Raw genomic sequence first — 15,588 nt, forward strand, 5'->3', positions numbered from 1 at the left:
TTTGGGGGGTCCCCTACAGGGGCCAGTCCTCCCATCTCCCATCATCACCCAGAGGGAAGCCACCCCCATGGTAAGGAGCTTCCTGTCGGCTCTGTGGCACGCCCCTCATAAATGCCAGCCAACGAAGAAGAGACTAGAACCCAAAGACGGGGGGGGGGGGGGGGGGGCGGGGGGGACTTGGAGGAAAGAGATAAAGAACAAAAAAGCAGTTCCAGAAAAGCCCTTGTGTGTGTGATCCTCGGAGAGCTTAGAGAAGACAGAAGCCAGGAAACAAGTTTCCGTTTGCCTTTTGAAAAGAAACTCAAAGAACCAGGAGCCCTTGGAAATTAGAAACCTGCGAATCAAAATTAAAATGTCAACAAAGGGGTTGGATGAAAGAGTAGAATGAGAAGACAAAAAGGGGGAAAATGTAGACAAGAAAATTAGCCCAGCCAGTGTGGCTCAGTAGAGCATCGACCTATGAACCAGGAGGTCACGGTTTGGCACGTGCTGGGTGTGGGCTCGATCCCCAGCAGGGGGCATGCAAGAGGCAGCCTATCAATGATTCTCTCTCATCATTGATGTTTCTATCTCTCCCTCTCCTTTCCTCTTTGAAATAAAAAATATTTTTAAAAAAACAAAAGAAAATAGATCAATCCAGGAAGTCCCATATGTGACAAAGGAGACTTCCACAAAGAGAAAACAGAGAAAATGAAGTGAAGTGGAAGGAACCACCAGTGATGCCCTTTAAGAAAGTTACTAGGGGCCCAGCCAGCGAGGCTCAGCAGTTGAGCCTCAACCAGGAGCCAGAAGGTGGCCAGTTCGATTCCCGGTCAGGGTACACGCCTGGGTTGCGGGCTGGATCCCTGGTGGAGGTGCGTGCAGGGGGCAGCCGATTGAAGATGTTCCTCTCTCCCTGACTTTTCTATCTCTCTATCCCTCTCCCTTCCTCTCTCTAAAAATCAATAAAAATATTTTTTTTTAAAAAAAGAAAGTTACGAGGAGTGGAAGACACAACAGAGTCCACTGAAAGTCCAGCACAACAAGTGAAATAGACCCCAACCAAACCACACTGTAGACGTGCAGGATGTGGAGAATAAGAAGATCCCACAAGCTTTCAGAGAGAGAAAAAATACACCCACCACCGTGTGAAGCACAGGATGAGGAAGCAGGCAGCTAACGGCCCAAGACTGGAAGCGGGAAGCCATGGGGCAAGAGGAATTCACCGCCCAGGACACTGTCCTCAGCCAAACCACCGATCTCCCAGGAAAGTGGAAGGAAACGCTGTCTGGAAATGCCCAGGTGCGGTGGGTGCACGTTCTTAAGACAAGGGCACGAACCAAGAAACAGGGACCTGGACTCAAGAAATCGGTGCTACGTCCCGGGAATCTCTAAATCCTGCAGGAGAGAGAGGCCAGGACCACACTGGGCATAGCCAGCCCTGAGCAGAGACGTTAGTTCCATTGGAGAGGCTGGGGAGGAGAGTCACAGGCACACAAAACAAAGGCGATCGCTAGCTCCAGAAAACCCCCCGACACACACACACACCAAATCCTAGAAAATAAAAGTGTTCTTGGTGTTCATTGTTCCAAGTCTACTTACATATACCAACATAGCACTAAATGTTCAGTTATCCAAGAATTGTGGTAAAATGATTGTGAAAGCAATATGCATAAGAGAGCTAAGTCTCTATCTCCAGGAGTAGGAAGTCAAAGGACAATGTCCAACTGATAAATCAAGAGATATGGCCCAGCTGGCATGGGTCAGTGGCTGGGCGTCAACTTATGATGAACCAGGAGGTCACGGTTCAATTCCTGGTCAGGGCAGATGCCTGGGTTACAGACTCGATCCACAGCGGGGGGCTTGCGGGAGGCTGCCCATCAATGATTCTTTCTCATTCATTGATGTTTCTGCCTGTCTCTCCCCCTCCCTTCCTTACTGAAATAAATAAAAATATTTAAGAAAAAGATATGTAAAACATTATTTTGAAATATGGAAGCAAAGACCAGAGAAGCAGCCAATAGAAGTGCTAATGGCAGCCCTCCGGGAGTGGGACACACATGCTTTGTTTAAAACAGTTTTATAAGCTTAGCACAGTTGTAAGCATACAGCAGAACACTACAAATATTGCTGCTAGTGATTCTGATGAGAAGAAAACATACGTACCCTTGAGGGGCTCATCGCCGAGTCAGCTAGCTTTATATAGTTAGGGGGGCACTTGAGAGCTTACCGCATGCCATGCATATCCACACATTTCGGTTAAGAAGTACACCTACAAGGTCAAATAAATTCTAAAATGTGCCTATTTATAAGAAAATAAAGACAGAGACTGGAGGGGAGCAACTCCAGCCCACCACCACTGTCTGTTTCTATGCATCCATGAGCTAAAAATGCGTCTTCACATTTTTCAGTGGCTGAAGAAAATCGCCATAATATTGCATGGCATGTGAAAAGTATATGAAGTTCAAATTTCAGCCTTCCATAAATAAAGTTTTATTGGAACAGTCATGCCTGTTCACATACATGTTATTAATGGAGGCTTTTGCGCTACAAAAGCAGAGTTGAGTAGTCCAGCAAGAGGTCATGAGGCCCTTTACAGAGACAGTTAGCCAACTCTTCAGTTAGGGCAGCGGTTCTCAACCTGTGGGTCACGACCCCTTTGGGGGTCGAATGACCCTTTCACAGGGGTCGCCTAAGACCATCGGAAAACACATCTATAATTACATATTGTTTTTGTGATTAATTCCTATGTTTTAATTATGTTCAATTTGTAACAATGAAATTGGGGGTCACCATAACATGAAGAACTGTAATAAAGGGTCTCGGCATTAGGAATGTTGAGAACCACTGAGTTAGAGGATGAAGGTTGGGGGACAGAGGATGGAGAGGATCAAGGAGGAATCCTGAAGCAGGGACATAGGGAAAAGTCCTCCGACAGATGCGTCTTGCCTTGTGGTACTGTATGGATCCCCTGCTCTTCTTCCTGGGTCTTTATTCTTTCATGTGATTCTATTTATTTGTTCTGTGAGGGCCTACTGTGTGCCAGGCTCCAGAGATAAATGATTGCCCAGGCCAGAGCTGTCTCTGCCCTCGCTCACGGAGTGTATATCTGTCAAGGGGAGCGAGGCGAGGCAGGAGGGCTATGGACAAGACAAAGTGAGACAGGGTGACGGGCAGTGGTTTAGTCTTGAATGATGGGTGGTCACTGTGAGTGCCTTGGGAAGTGACCTGGACCCAGTTCACACAGCGCAAACCTTCAAGCGTGGCAGGGAAATGATGTGCCTGGCTCCACCTGCAGCATAGGGAGACAGGGTGAGGGATGTGGGGGCTGCGCAGGCCGCCTCCCCCATCAAAGGTGGATCGCCTCTGGCACCCCAAAGCAGGTTTCCTGGAGGGGCTCTTCGTTCCGCCAGTCAAGAATGATCCAGCCGACCACGGTCTGGGTGCAAAGCAAGGGATACAGCATTTTTCCTCGAAAGAGCAGATTCCTCCGCTGAATCCCTGAGTCCCCCGCAGGGAGGGGAAAGCTAAATTTAAAGATGAGCTAATTGGGACGGTCTGATCTGGCCTCATGCTCCAGCTGCGGATCTGCAGGGGCCACACCACCAGCTCAGCCGTCCCCACATCTGGCTGCAGCTGCCCTACCGCGCCTGCCCTCCAAATCCAGAAAGCATAATCATGGACACATTCTCCTCGGGGTCTATCATGTGCCCCACACTGCGGTATACCAGCAGGTGAGCCCGGGAGCCGGACAGGCTGAGTCCAAAGCCCCGTCTACCATTTCCTGTGACCTAAGGTCAAGCTCAGCACTCTCTAAGCGTCAGCTTTCCCATCGTACGGGAGTGCTCGCCTCACAGGTGACAGGCACTGCTCATCCTCTCCCCTCCCCAATATTCATTGGCTTAAAAAATATGTTCTGAGCACCTACTATGTGCCAGGTACTGAAGTCACAGCAGTGAACCGTCCAAAGGCCCTGCCCGAGGACTTTGCCCCGGGGAGCTGATGTTCTAGAAAGGATGCAGTCAGTAAACAAGATGAACAAGTAAGATACATGGTCTATCAGACCCTGGCAGCCCTACGGAGCCACCGGAGAGATGGAAGGGTCGGCGGGGTGAGGTACTCTGTAGAGCTGCTGGCCCCATTTCCAGTATTAGCCATTCATTCGGTTGCAAGTGGCAGGAATGCCCTCCTGAGCAACCAAAAAGCAAACGCTTGCTTCCTACCCGAGGCACAGAATGCACTCCAGGTGTGGCCGAGTCCAGGGACTTGAATTCTCCCTGTGAGATGCCGTCTCGCTCTGCCTCTAGGACCTGCTTCCTCCAGGCTGGCTCCTCCTCAGGCAGGCTGATGGGCTCAGTCACCAGGCCAGGCCCATGCCCATCACACAGCGAGAGGAGGCAGCTAGGACCTCCAGGGAGGGGTCCTTTCAGGCACAGAAGTGAGGTCTTACTCTCAGAAAGGCGTGGGTGTGGGGTGGGGGGTGAGTCTGAAAAGGCTTCATCAAAATGGTGCCAGTTGAGATGAGCATGGAAGGATGAGATGGAGATGCCAGCTGGGTGGGGGAAGTGCATTCCAGGCAGAGGACAGCAGTGCAAAAGTATGCAAATTCCTGTAGTTTTCAGACTGTTGGGTGTTTGGTGGGAGCAGAAACAGACAAGTCCAGAGAGGTAGCCGGAGGCCAAACATGAAGAGCCCTGAATGCCAGACTGTTTTAGGCTCAGTCCCGCGGGCAGCAGAAGCTACGGAAGAATTTAAAGCAGGGAAGGGCCACAGTCCCATCTTCCTCCCTTGGTGATAGAATGGAAGGTGAATGGTGGCAAGGAGGAAAACTAGAGGCAGCCGAAAACCAGGGAGGAGCTGCTGTATCACCAGCCAGCACCAGACGGGTGGCCTGGGGAATCAAATTGACAGGATTAAAATATGGAGGGTGAAGAGCCTGGGACTGGGAGATTCCGGTGTCGGATCCGAGGATGAGGCTACCAGCGGGCTTCAGGCAGGTGTAAGGGAGGGGAGTCCCCCAGCTCTCGGCAACAGGCAGGAGACACTGGCGTTGCCATGTCCGGGGATTGGAAGACCCATCGTCTTTGGAATTCAACGTGGCCAATTCTTGGATGCCTCCAGGGATGGGGAGCTCACCCCTTCAATAGTTCTGACCTAAATAAACTATGGACTCAAATTTATACCCTTAGAGTTAGGCACAGCTCAGTGCCCCTGTCCACACCTTGGGGGGCTCCCTGTACCCTGGGCCAGCCCTAGGAGATTTGGCACCTGACACTGTCTCCTTAAGTCTATCCTTCCCCTGTCTCAACACTTTTGCTTCCTCTGACCATGGGACAAGGACCCCTGAGGGTCCTGGGGAGGGTGTAGGTATTACTCAGACACTAAGTATCCACTCACAGAGGGAGAAGGGCAGCCGGGTCAGATACTCTTCCTGTCTCTCTGACTGTGCCAAGGAGAAAGTCTCCAGGGGTGCCAGGGCATCTTAACATCCTGGATGCTGTCCTTGCCGAGCAAAGGGAAGGCAGGCCTCCCCCGTGGGGCCTGGGGCCGCAGCAGCAGTCTCTGGTGAGAATCTAATGATGCTGTCGGTTTCTGCTTTGGCTATTTTGATGTTGCATTTCTATTTCTGGCAAGTGATGATGGTTTGCCTTATATGGTGGGTCTTCATCACCTGGCAGAATGCCAGCTGCAGGATCCCAGCCCTGTGCTGGTGGCTGGGAGGCAGGGGGTGGGTGCGGGCGGACCCGGGAACTATCCCACCGCGGGATCTGTGGAGCCGGGAGCCCTGCTTAGCAGGACTGTTCTCAGAGGCTCCTCTGTGCAAACACTACCACCGCGAATAAATTACACCACCGGGCAGGAGCGGCCCTCCCCGACCCTCTCCTCCTGCCCACTTCCCTCGCTGAGGATAACCCTGTTGCCAGTGGAGGGTCCCTTCTGGAACTTTCCTCTCCTGTATGACATAAACGGGATCCTGCCGTTTGCACTGTCACATCCTGGTGCTGGTGGTTTTCAACAATGGTAGATTTTAGCACCTTAATAGTTTCCTAGTTTTTGTGCATAATATTCCATCACATGGATGTTCTGTGACTCTCAGCGGCGGTCCACTATTCCCAGAAACCCCATGACGCCTTGGAGGCATAGCCACTGAGCCAGTGGTTCTCCACCTTGGCTGCACATTAGAATCACCTGGGAATGGAGTTCAAAAAGATTCCCAGGTGATTCTAATGTGCAGCCAAGGTGGAGAACCACCGCACTACGCCTTTGGGAGTAACAAGGTTAAATAGGGGACCAGGTTATCTGGGAATCTTGGTTCATCGCTCTCCCAAGATTAGCTTCTTCCAAGTGGACCCCTGCAGTAGAAGGAGCGGTAAGGGGGGCCAGGCGCGGTGCAGGGTCATCCAGGGCTCGTCCAGCTGTCCTGTGAGAGGGCGGTCAGTGCTGCCTGGCCCCGCAGAGGGAGAAGTGGAGGCCGGGGCAGGGGCAGGGGCAGTCCTGCCTCCGGCACAGCGGGTTGGCCCCTCAGGCCCCTCCGTGATTCTCCAAAGCGGGGCTGCTCCACCTGCGGCCTCTGAGCCGCAGGGTATCCTTCCCTCTGGCTCCAATGTTCCCTTAATGATGATGACGACCATCGCGGTATAGCGGTGGACATATTTGGAGCGCTGTCTCTGCACCAGGCACCAGCAGCCCTTTACAACGACAGGTAATTCATTCAAGGGGCCTCCGCAGGCGGAAGAGGTGACGGAGGGCGTTGGAGTCGCGGAGTTGCTTACCTCCCGGACACGCAGCTCACTCACGCACCCCCTTCCCGGGCGCGCGCTGCGGCACCTGCTCCAAGCTCCAAGGCCTGTGCCTTCCGGGATGGGGGCGGGGTGGGAGGGGAGGTGCGCGCCCCGCGGCTTCAGGCCAGGAAGCGGTGTGGAGCGGGCGGCCGCCTCCAGTCCCCGCCCGGGCCAGCGGGAGGGGCCGCCGGCGGCGCGCGGAGCCGAGCGTAGGACGACCGGCCGGCGCTAGGACCCGCGGGGGCCGCCCAGGCCGCAGTCTCCGGCTCCCCCCACCCCAGCCCACCTCACCCCGCCCAAAATGAGGAAACGGAGGAACTTGTTCCAAGTTGTGCTGCCAGGGCCGCCTGGGGGTGCGCAGCCAGGGCGCCGGGGCCTTCGTGGGGGCGGGGGCGGGGCGCGGCCCGGAGACTCCCTCTGAGCAGGTGAGCGGGCGGCGGGGATGTGGGGTGAGACCGCGGGCGTATGGAGGGCTCCCGGAGGCCTGGGCGTGCACCCCGGGGACCGGTGCGGTGTGCGCACGAGTGTGCGCGTCCGGGGCGCGCGGCGGGTCGAGGCTGGGGCGGCGGTGGTCAGAGGCGATCCGGGGCGGGTGCAGGGTATTTTCCTGGGTGTAGGGGGTGCGCGTCTGGGAGCCCCTGGTGTGTGTATCCGCGCGTCCACGTGGAGGGATGTGCGCGTGTGACAGATGCGTGTGCACGGCCTTGCGTGTAGCTCTGTCCGGGTGGCCCAACGTGTGGCGCCCAGGTGTTCAAGTGTGTGTGTTTGGGGGTGGGGAGGGGCGGGAGGGAGACACAGATACGTTTCCAGATGTCTGAGCACCTGTGTGTGTGTGTGTGTGTGTACACATTTGTAGACGCGTGTGTACACCTGTCTCTAGGGGGGACGTGCCCTTGCTTGCGTACCTGCGGGCCTGTGGGTACCTGTGTCCACCTGTGTCCAAGCCTGGTGTGTTTCTCTGTGTGCTTGTGTGTACATGGATCAGTATGTGTGTGAGTACATGTAGGGCTGGGTATTTACGGGTTGCACACTGGAGGAGCAGAGACTTACCCTGGAACCCGCCCCACGGGCCCAGCCACCTGTGGTGGGGTCGATGGGGTGGGAAGATCCTCACCCAAGCAGCAATGAGGGACTGGGGTGGGGTAGAGGGAGTAGAGAGGTCCAGCTGGCCAGCCCCAGGAGCTCAGCAGGGCTGCACTGTCCCACTGTAGGGTCAGAGTTTCTTGGCAATGACCTTGAATCATTCCATATTTCCCTGCCCTGCTCTTCCAGAAAAGAGGAAGAACCAGGCGTGATGAGGTGGCACTGAGCTCCCCAGGCGCCTGTGGGCTGCGGGGGCCTGAACCAGGCGTGTCCCTCCTCCCCAGCCTGTGGCCACTTGCTCTGTGCCCATGCTGGTCCTCAGTTTCCTTTGGGAACAATGGTAGGGCTAGGCTCCCCGATTTCGTCACTGATGTTTAATGGCTTTGACTCAGCTAAGGAACGACCCTCCGTAAAGACCACCTTCCCAGAGGGGCCTGGAGAACCAGTATTTATAACTCCCCGACCCCCATGCCTCTGGCTGTTGCCTCCACCCGGCCTGGCTGGCAGTGGTAGTGATGGCCCCCGAGCCCCAGCCTGGCTTGCATCTGCCCCCCAGCTGGTCTCTGCCCCCTCTCCAGGCGAACCCTGGCTTTCTCCAGGCCCGGCAGTCCGGCCCATCTCAGTCAGGATGCCCACAGTGAGTACCCCCAACCTGGATGCCTGTATCCCTGGCCCTTGCTCAGCTCAGTCCACGTCCACAGGCCCTCAACTCCATGGGGTGGGAGGATGTACTCTGACCCACGCCCCCTTTAGCTGATGTCTTCCGGCTTTTCTGTCTTTTGGTGTTGCATTTCCTTCACCTTTTCTTCCTGACCTGTCCTGGGTGCCCTCTGTTTGTGACTAATATATCTCTGCTGGCTGCTCCCCTGTCTTGTCTCCTCTTCTCCCTCTCTCTCCGCTCTCAATCCCATCTTCCTCTCCCTGGGGCATCTCCTTCATGTCACCTTGGCTCTCTTCCCTGTGCCTCCCACCCAGAGGCGCTGGGCCCCAGGCACCCAATGCATCACCAAGTGTGAGCACACGCGCCCGAAGCCTGGAGAGCTGGCCTTCCACAAGGGCGACATGGTCACCATCCTGGAGGCTTGTGAGGTGAGCCGCGGCCAGAGGGCCTGGAGATGGGTCTCAGTCAGGAACCCCCCCATGCTCCCCCCCCGATACCGACCCCTGCCTCCCTCCCTGGCAGAGCAAGAGCTGGTACCGAGCCAAGCACCACGCCAGCGGGCAGGAGGGGCTGCTGGCGGCGGGTGCGCTGCGGGAGCGTGAGGCCCTCTCCGCGGACCCCAAGCTCAGCCTCATGCCGTGAGTGGTGGGGTTGGCCCAGGGATGAGGGATCCAGAGGGCCCGGCCCGCCCGGCCCAACCCGCCCTCCTGCCACTGCAGGTGGTTCCACGGGAAGATCTCGGGCCAGGAGGCGGTGCAGCTGCTGCAGCCGCCCGAGGATGGGCTGTTCTTGGTGCGGGAGTCGGTGCGGCATCCCGGGGACTACGTGCTGTGCGTGAGCTTCCACCGCGACGTCATCCACTACCGCGTCCTGCACCGTGATGGCCACCTGACCATCGACGAGACCATCTGCTTTTGCAACCTCATGGATATGGTAGAGGTGCAGCTCGGACAGGAGTCGCGTGTTCCCCAGGCCCTGCCCCATCCCAGCAGCTGGATGGACATGGGGACCCCCGGAGCCACATGCTCCCCAGTGCAAGAAGGAGCTGGTCCTCATGGACCACCAGCCATATAGGTGGTCTGAGCTCTCTGAGTTCCACTTCCAGGGACTGGGTGGCTCCTCCAGAGACACCCCTGCCATCCTCCCCTCCCCGCTAGCTTGCATCTTTCCTATCCCCATGGAAACCAGCCCAACACATCATGTGGGAACCAAACACCTCTCCTCATCGGCTCAGGCCCACCCTACCCAGAGCCCACCCCCAGGAAGGGAACAGGATGAGGGATGCCCCTTGGCACATGCTGGTCCCTGGGGTTGGACTCACAACCACCTCTGCCCCACCCCACCCTGCAGCATTACAGCAAGGACAAGGGGGCCATCTGCACGAAACTCGTGAAACCCAAGAGGAAGCAGGGGGCTAAATCGGCGGAGGAAGAGCTGGCCAAGGGTAGGGGCCTGCGCCCTCTCTGCCCATGTTGGAGTGGGTTTCCACATCTGCTGCTTCTCCCACGTCCCCATCATCTGTCCTGTCACTTGAGTCAGAAACCTGGCCCAAACCTCAACCCACCTGCCCTCCCACATTCCCCTCATGCTCCCTCCTGGCCTCTCAGAGCCTCCCTTCAGACCACCTCCTTCCAGGGGGGCAGTCCCCCTTCCTCCTGCCCCCTGCCCCTCTGGTCCCAAAGGCAACTTTCTACCTGCAAGCCCACCCACATCGCTCCCCTGCTTAAAGGCGGGAGGCCCTGCAGCTCCACCGCCTTCCAGAACCTTCCCTTGTGGCTGAGCCTTTCCTACTTCATCTACAGGGCTCCTCCTCCATTCACAAGCCCTCTTGGTTGTGACTCATTTCCTCTCATGCCTCCGTGCTGTTGTGCATTCTGTTCCCTTCAGCTGAAATGCTTTTCCAGCTTCTGTGTAGTGAAATCATCAATACCCAAGTCCCAAAGCAAAGGCCCCCAACTACAGCCACCCCTCGTCTTTTGAACCTCATGATCATGGCTGTCTCCTTGGGAGCATGTATTTCTCCTGGGGAACTCTTGGGGGTGGCACGCGGGCGGAGGGTGGTGTCGCCACGCCTGATCGTGCCTAAGGGCTCCTGATTTGGGTGGGGAGGAGGCCTCATTAGAGGAGAGCACTGGCCTGAGACAAGAGGTCAGGGAGGCCAGAGCACGGATTATGACTTAGAGCACAGGAATCTTTCTAAGATTCCAGAAGCCTTACTGTTCTCCGTGTCTATTGCATTTTTGCTCTGTGTGTGTGTCCCTGGGAGGCCAGAGGTTAAGGACCGTAAAGGGACCAGCCCTTGTGGTATTTAAAGGGACACAGTCTCCAGGTAGGAGAGACGGGCAGCCCTGAAGGGTAGGCTCTGTTGCCTTTGACCACAGAACTGGTATCAGGAGTGGGGTGTGTCAGCCATGCCCTTTGGACCATTCCTGGGAATAGCAGCCACCCAAATGTGTGCCCACGGCTGGGTGCTGTGGGGGACACCATCTGGTCTCCCAGGTGGCGCCCCCGAGGGGAGGGGCTGGGGAAGCCTGTTATCTCTCTGACCGGGTCTTGGCCCCACAGCTGGCTGGTTACTGGACCTGCAGTATTTGACCTTGGGAGCGCAAATCGGAGAGGGGGAGTTTGGCGGTGAGTAGGGCGCGGCCTGGCGAGCTGAAGGAAGGTGGGGGTTCACGTTTTGGAGTCACAGACATGAATTCACACCCAGATTTTATACCTACTTGCTGGGCAGCTGAAGACAAACCACTCCTCTCAGTCTCTTTCCTCCTCTGTGGAAGGGGCTGACAACAGCTGTTGTGAAGTAAATACTCAGGCAGACACCCAGCGAGTGCGAGTCCCTCGCACCTCCGCCTCGTGCACATGCTGGTCCTGTGCTTGGAATGCCATTCCCTGAAGTGATTATTCTGGAAGGTTCCAGGGCAGTGATGGCAAACCTATGACACGCGTGTCAGAGGTGACACGCGAACTCATTTTTTTGGTTGATTTTTGTTAAATGGCATTTAAATATATAAAATAAATATCGAAAATATAAGTCTTTGTTTTACTATGGTTGCAAATATCAAAAAATTTCTGTATGTGACATGGAACCAGAGTTAAGTTATGGTTTTTCAAAATGCTGACACGCCGAGCTCAAAAGGTTCGCCGTCACTGTTCTAGGGCTTAGGTCAGGGACCTATGGACTTTCTCTGTAAAGGGCTGAAGTGCAGGCCAGTCTGTCACATCTGCTCAGCTCTGCATTTGTAGCAGGAAAGCCGCCCCAGATGATAGGTAAACCAACAGGAGTGGCTGTGTGCCAATAAAACTTTATTTGTAGACACTGAATTTTCCCCCCGATAATTTTCATGTGTCATGGAATAACACTTTTTTGAACTATTTGAGAATATAAAAGCAAACAAACAAGAATGTAAAAAGCATTCTGAGCTCATGGGCCTTGAAAAACACACGATGGGACTGGATTAGGCCCTCGGGACAGAGTTTGCAGACCCCTAGATCCTCTTTGCTCAGGGTTTCGGGGTTCGGAGCTGGTACTGCCGAGGGTGTTTCCAGACCTGGGGCCTGAGCTGTGTTGGTGCACATGGGGGTCAATGTGAGTGGGTGTGTCCCTTTGTCCGTCTCCGTCCCACCCCAGCCGTCCTGCAGGGCGAGTACCTGGGCCAGAAGGTGGCCGTGAAGAACATCAAGTGCGATGTGACAGCCCAGGCCTTCCTGGATGAGACAGCAGTCATGACGTGAGTCCCCGGTGGGGGTTAGGCACCCGGGGGTGGGGGTTCCAGCCGCGCCTTCACCCCCTCTCCTGTCTCCCCACAGGAAGATGCAGCATAAGAACCTGGTGCGTCTGCTGGGCGTGATCCTGCACCAGGGACTCTACATCGTCATGGAGCACGTGAGCAAGGTACGGCGGGGCGGAGATGCAGGCGGGGTGCAGGCGGGACTTGGAGAGGCACCAAGAAGCCTCGAAGCCGAGCCCCGTGTCTCCCTCCCCTCCACCCCAGGGCAACCTGGTGAACTTTCTACGAACTCGGGGCCGGGCCCTTGTGAACACCCCCCAGCTCCTGCAGTTCTCCCTGTGAGTGGGGCCCCGGTGGGTGGGAAAGGGGCTTTCCAAGGCCAAGGAGAAACGCAGGAAGGAGCCTGGCCTCGGGGGTGCTTGACCTGCTCACTGGAGCCCCTGTGCCCCCCCCCCCCCCCAGGCACGTGGCCGAGGGCATGGAGTACCTGGAGAGCAAGAAGCTCGTGCATCGAGACCTTGCTGCCCGCAACATCCTCATCTCTGAGGACCTGGTGGCCAAGGTCAGCGACTTTGGCCTGGTCAAGGCTGAGAGGAAGGGGCTGGACTCCAGCCGACTGCCCGTCAAGTGGACAGCGCCTGAGGCACTCAAACATGGGGTGAGCGCCCCTCTGTCCCCAGGGACCTGGGAGCCCCAGCTCCACAGTGTGACCCTGGGCACGTGTCTTGGCCTCTGAACCTCCAAGGCAAATGACTCTGCCTCCCCAGTGAGTACGTGGTCCATCGCTGTTCTTTTTAGTTTCCATCTGGTCTCTCCTGTGTGTGACCCTGTCTGGGCCTGTTTCCCCATTCCTGGGCTCAGTGCTGAGGGCAAAGAACCAGCCCCTCCCTGCACCACACCTGAGCTGCACTTGGTCAAAGGGGCAAGGACTCAGGGAATGGAGTCTGTTAGGAAGAGACCAGAGAGTGCAGGCCAACCCAGGGGGACTTCCTGGAAGAATCGGGGACTGGAGCGGAAACCTTGAAGGGTCCCTCCTCACCCTGGTCTTGGACCCCACAGAAATTCTCCAGCAAGTCCGATGTCTGGAGTTTCGGGGTGCTGCTATGGGAGGTCTTCTCATATGGCCGGGCTCCATACCCCAAGATGGTGAGCATGGCCTGGGTGGGGGAGGCACTGGGTTCCATGTGGGTCTGGGGCCACAGCCCTGAACCCCAGCCCACACTGCTGTGCCCTCTGCCCACAGTCGCTGAAGGAGGTGACAGAGGCTGTGGAGAAGGGGTACCGCATGGAGCCCCCTGAGGGCTGCCCAGGCCCTGTCCACACCCTCATGAACAGCTGCTGGGAGGCGGAGCCTACCCGCCGGCCAACCTTCCGAAAACTGGCCGAGAAGCTGGCCCGGGAGCTGCGCAGCGCGGGCGCCACTGGCCATGTTGAAGGACAGGACACTGATGGCTCCACCTTGCCCCGCAGCCAAGAGCCTTGACCCTGCCTGGTGGGGCCATGGCCCCAGAGGACAGAGTGGGGGGCTCAGGGTGGGGACACCGGCCGGGCCTCAGGAGGCTTGGGCCAGCAAGCCGCCCACCTGGCTCACAGCACAGAAGCAGGCCCTTGTGGGGGGCTTGGGGCAGCCCCTGGATACCAAGACCAGGAGAAGGATTGGTGCCTCGATAAAGACTGGTTCCAAGAACTGTGGGCCTCTGAGTCTCTCTCTGCAACCCCCAACGTCTTCTCAGCCCAGGGGGCCCACACTGCCCCCCATCACTCAGCTCAGGACAGTCCACCTGCCAGTCGTCTGCCCACTGAGGGGTCTGCCCAGCTATGACCCACTGGCAGCCACTGTGGGGACACAGACCCCTGGGACGGAGCCAGGAGACTCTCCAGGCCAGAGGTCACAGCCTCCCCGTGGACCCACTTGCCATCACCCACAGGTCCCCACTATGGTCCATCTGTGGGTGCCGTATTCAGCCCTCAGGGTCTCAGGCTCCAAGGATCATGGGAGACTTGCCCCCGGAGCAGGTATATAGGAGCCACTGTGGCTGTGTCCCCCGGGAATGCTCCGGTGTGACCACCCACTTCCTCCAGCTGTCGCAGCCCAACAGTCTGACCCAGTGACCTGGAGACTCAAGAAAACCCAGCTGAGCAGCCTGTCCAGAGGCCCTCCCCGCCCTGCCCTCTCTGGTGACGGGGGCTGGGCCCTGGGCTTGCGCCCCAGGTTCATATCTTGATGTGCCCCTTAGCTGTGTGGCCCCAGCAGGCCAACTGGGGAGGGGGCGGGTTGGTCCCCTACCTGGGCCCCACCTATGATCAGGCATCTTGGGGGGGGGGGGGCAGGTGTTGTGAGGACCCAGAGTGGGGAGAAAGTGAGGGCTGAGTGCACACAGCTGGTGCTCAGTTATTGCTGTGACTGTCACCTACCCCATCTCAGCCGGCATTCCCATCCAGACAGCCTCTAGGACGCCTGGCAGGGTCTTGGGACAGGCTGGCTGCTGTCCCACCCCAGGACCCCCCGAGCTGGAGACGGAACACTAGGCCCAGTATGCCCTCTCACCTAAGCTGACCACCCCACCTGAGCCAGGAAAGGGCCAAAGTTACACTGATCCCCTGAGGTGCCCCCTGAAGCCCAGCCCACCTTCTGGCCTCAGTTTCCCCACCAGCACCTGAAAGGGTTCAGCGATTCTTCCTGAGGGAGAAATAAAGGGTGGGAGGCTGGAGAGGCAGAGAGTGGCCTTTGGGTCACATACACACACACACCCTCTTCCTAACCCAGCTGGAGGAGCTGCTAGTCCCTGGCCCTGCCCCACCCCGCCCTAATCCTGCCCTCACGCTGACACGGCATCAGCCACATCCTGCTAAGTCAAGGAAGGCCTGCACCTGACAGGGCTCCCCTCTGCAGCCTCTTACCCAGCGGGGCCAAGTAGCTAACTGGGGCCTGAGAGCCGAGCAGCTTGTTAACGTTTTAAAGTGATGAAGCCATTAGGGCAGCGGTTCTCAGCCTTGGCTGCACATTAGAATCACCTGGGAGTCTTTAAAATCCTGATTTCCGGGCCTCATCCTCCGGAAATTCTGTTTGTTATGGGGTGAGGCCACAACATCAGTGACAAACAGAATTTCCGGAGGAGGAGGCCCAGAAATCAGAATTTTAAAAAGACTCCCAGGTGATTCTTATGTGCAGCCAAGGTTGAGAACCACTGCATAAGGGGATTACCTGCCAGCCCCACAGGCCAGCTCCCCGGCCATCGAGCCCAGAGCTTGACTCCTAGTTGGTCAGCTGAGTCCTGGAAGGGCCCGGGAACAGTAGCTGCACCCCCACCCCACCCCTCCACCCCCCCGGGCAGCCTGGGCTCAGGACCTC

The 15,588-nt window shown here is 57.0% G+C and overlaps 1 protein-coding gene across 3 annotated transcripts; it reads left to right on the forward strand.

The window, feature by feature from the left end:
- The first annotated feature begins 6,906 nt into the window (after positions 1-6,906).
- MATK (megakaryocyte-associated tyrosine kinase) lies at positions 6,907-13,923 on the forward strand. Of its 3 annotated transcripts, none has more exons than XM_059697155.1 (13): positions 6,907-7,114; positions 8,444-8,481; positions 8,820-8,933; positions 9,028-9,143; positions 9,225-9,444; positions 9,856-9,979; positions 11,071-11,136; positions 12,137-12,236; positions 12,316-12,400; positions 12,501-12,574; positions 12,699-12,894; positions 13,296-13,382; positions 13,480-13,923. In XM_059697155.1, the coding sequence occupies exons 1-13, from the start codon at positions 7,063-7,065 to the stop codon at positions 13,717-13,719; spliced, it is 1,512 nt and encodes a 503-aa protein (XP_059553138.1). In that variant the 5' UTR covers positions 6,907-7,062; the 3' UTR covers positions 13,720-13,923. The 3 variants fall into 3 exon arrangements, with proteins under 3 accessions (XP_059553138.1, XP_059553140.1, XP_059553139.1); XM_059697157.1 differs by having other exon boundaries at positions 7,090-7,186; positions 8,423-8,481; XM_059697156.1 differs by lacking the exon at positions 6,907-7,114 and having other exon boundaries at positions 8,423-8,481; positions 9,856-9,949.
- Positions 13,924-15,588: the final 1,665 nt, after the last annotated feature.

This window comes from Myotis daubentonii, chromosome 5, assembly GCF_963259705.1.
Source record: "Myotis daubentonii chromosome 5, mMyoDau2.1, whole genome shotgun sequence".
Lineage (NCBI taxonomy): Eukaryota > Metazoa > Chordata > Mammalia > Chiroptera > Vespertilionidae > Myotis > Myotis daubentonii.

Coding starts and splice junctions, on each gene's coding strand:
- MATK (XM_059697155.1), top strand. CDS start 7,063: ATGAGGAAACGGAGGAACTTGTTCCAAGTTGTGCTGCCAGGGCCGCCT. Junction 12,401..12,500: donor TCATGGAGCACGTGAGCAAG/GTACGGCGGGGC, acceptor CCTCCACCCCAG/GGCAACCTGGTGAACTTTCT. Junction 12,895..13,295: donor CTGAGGCACTCAAACATGGG/GTGAGCGCCCCT, acceptor TGGACCCCACAG/AAATTCTCCAGCAAGTCCGA.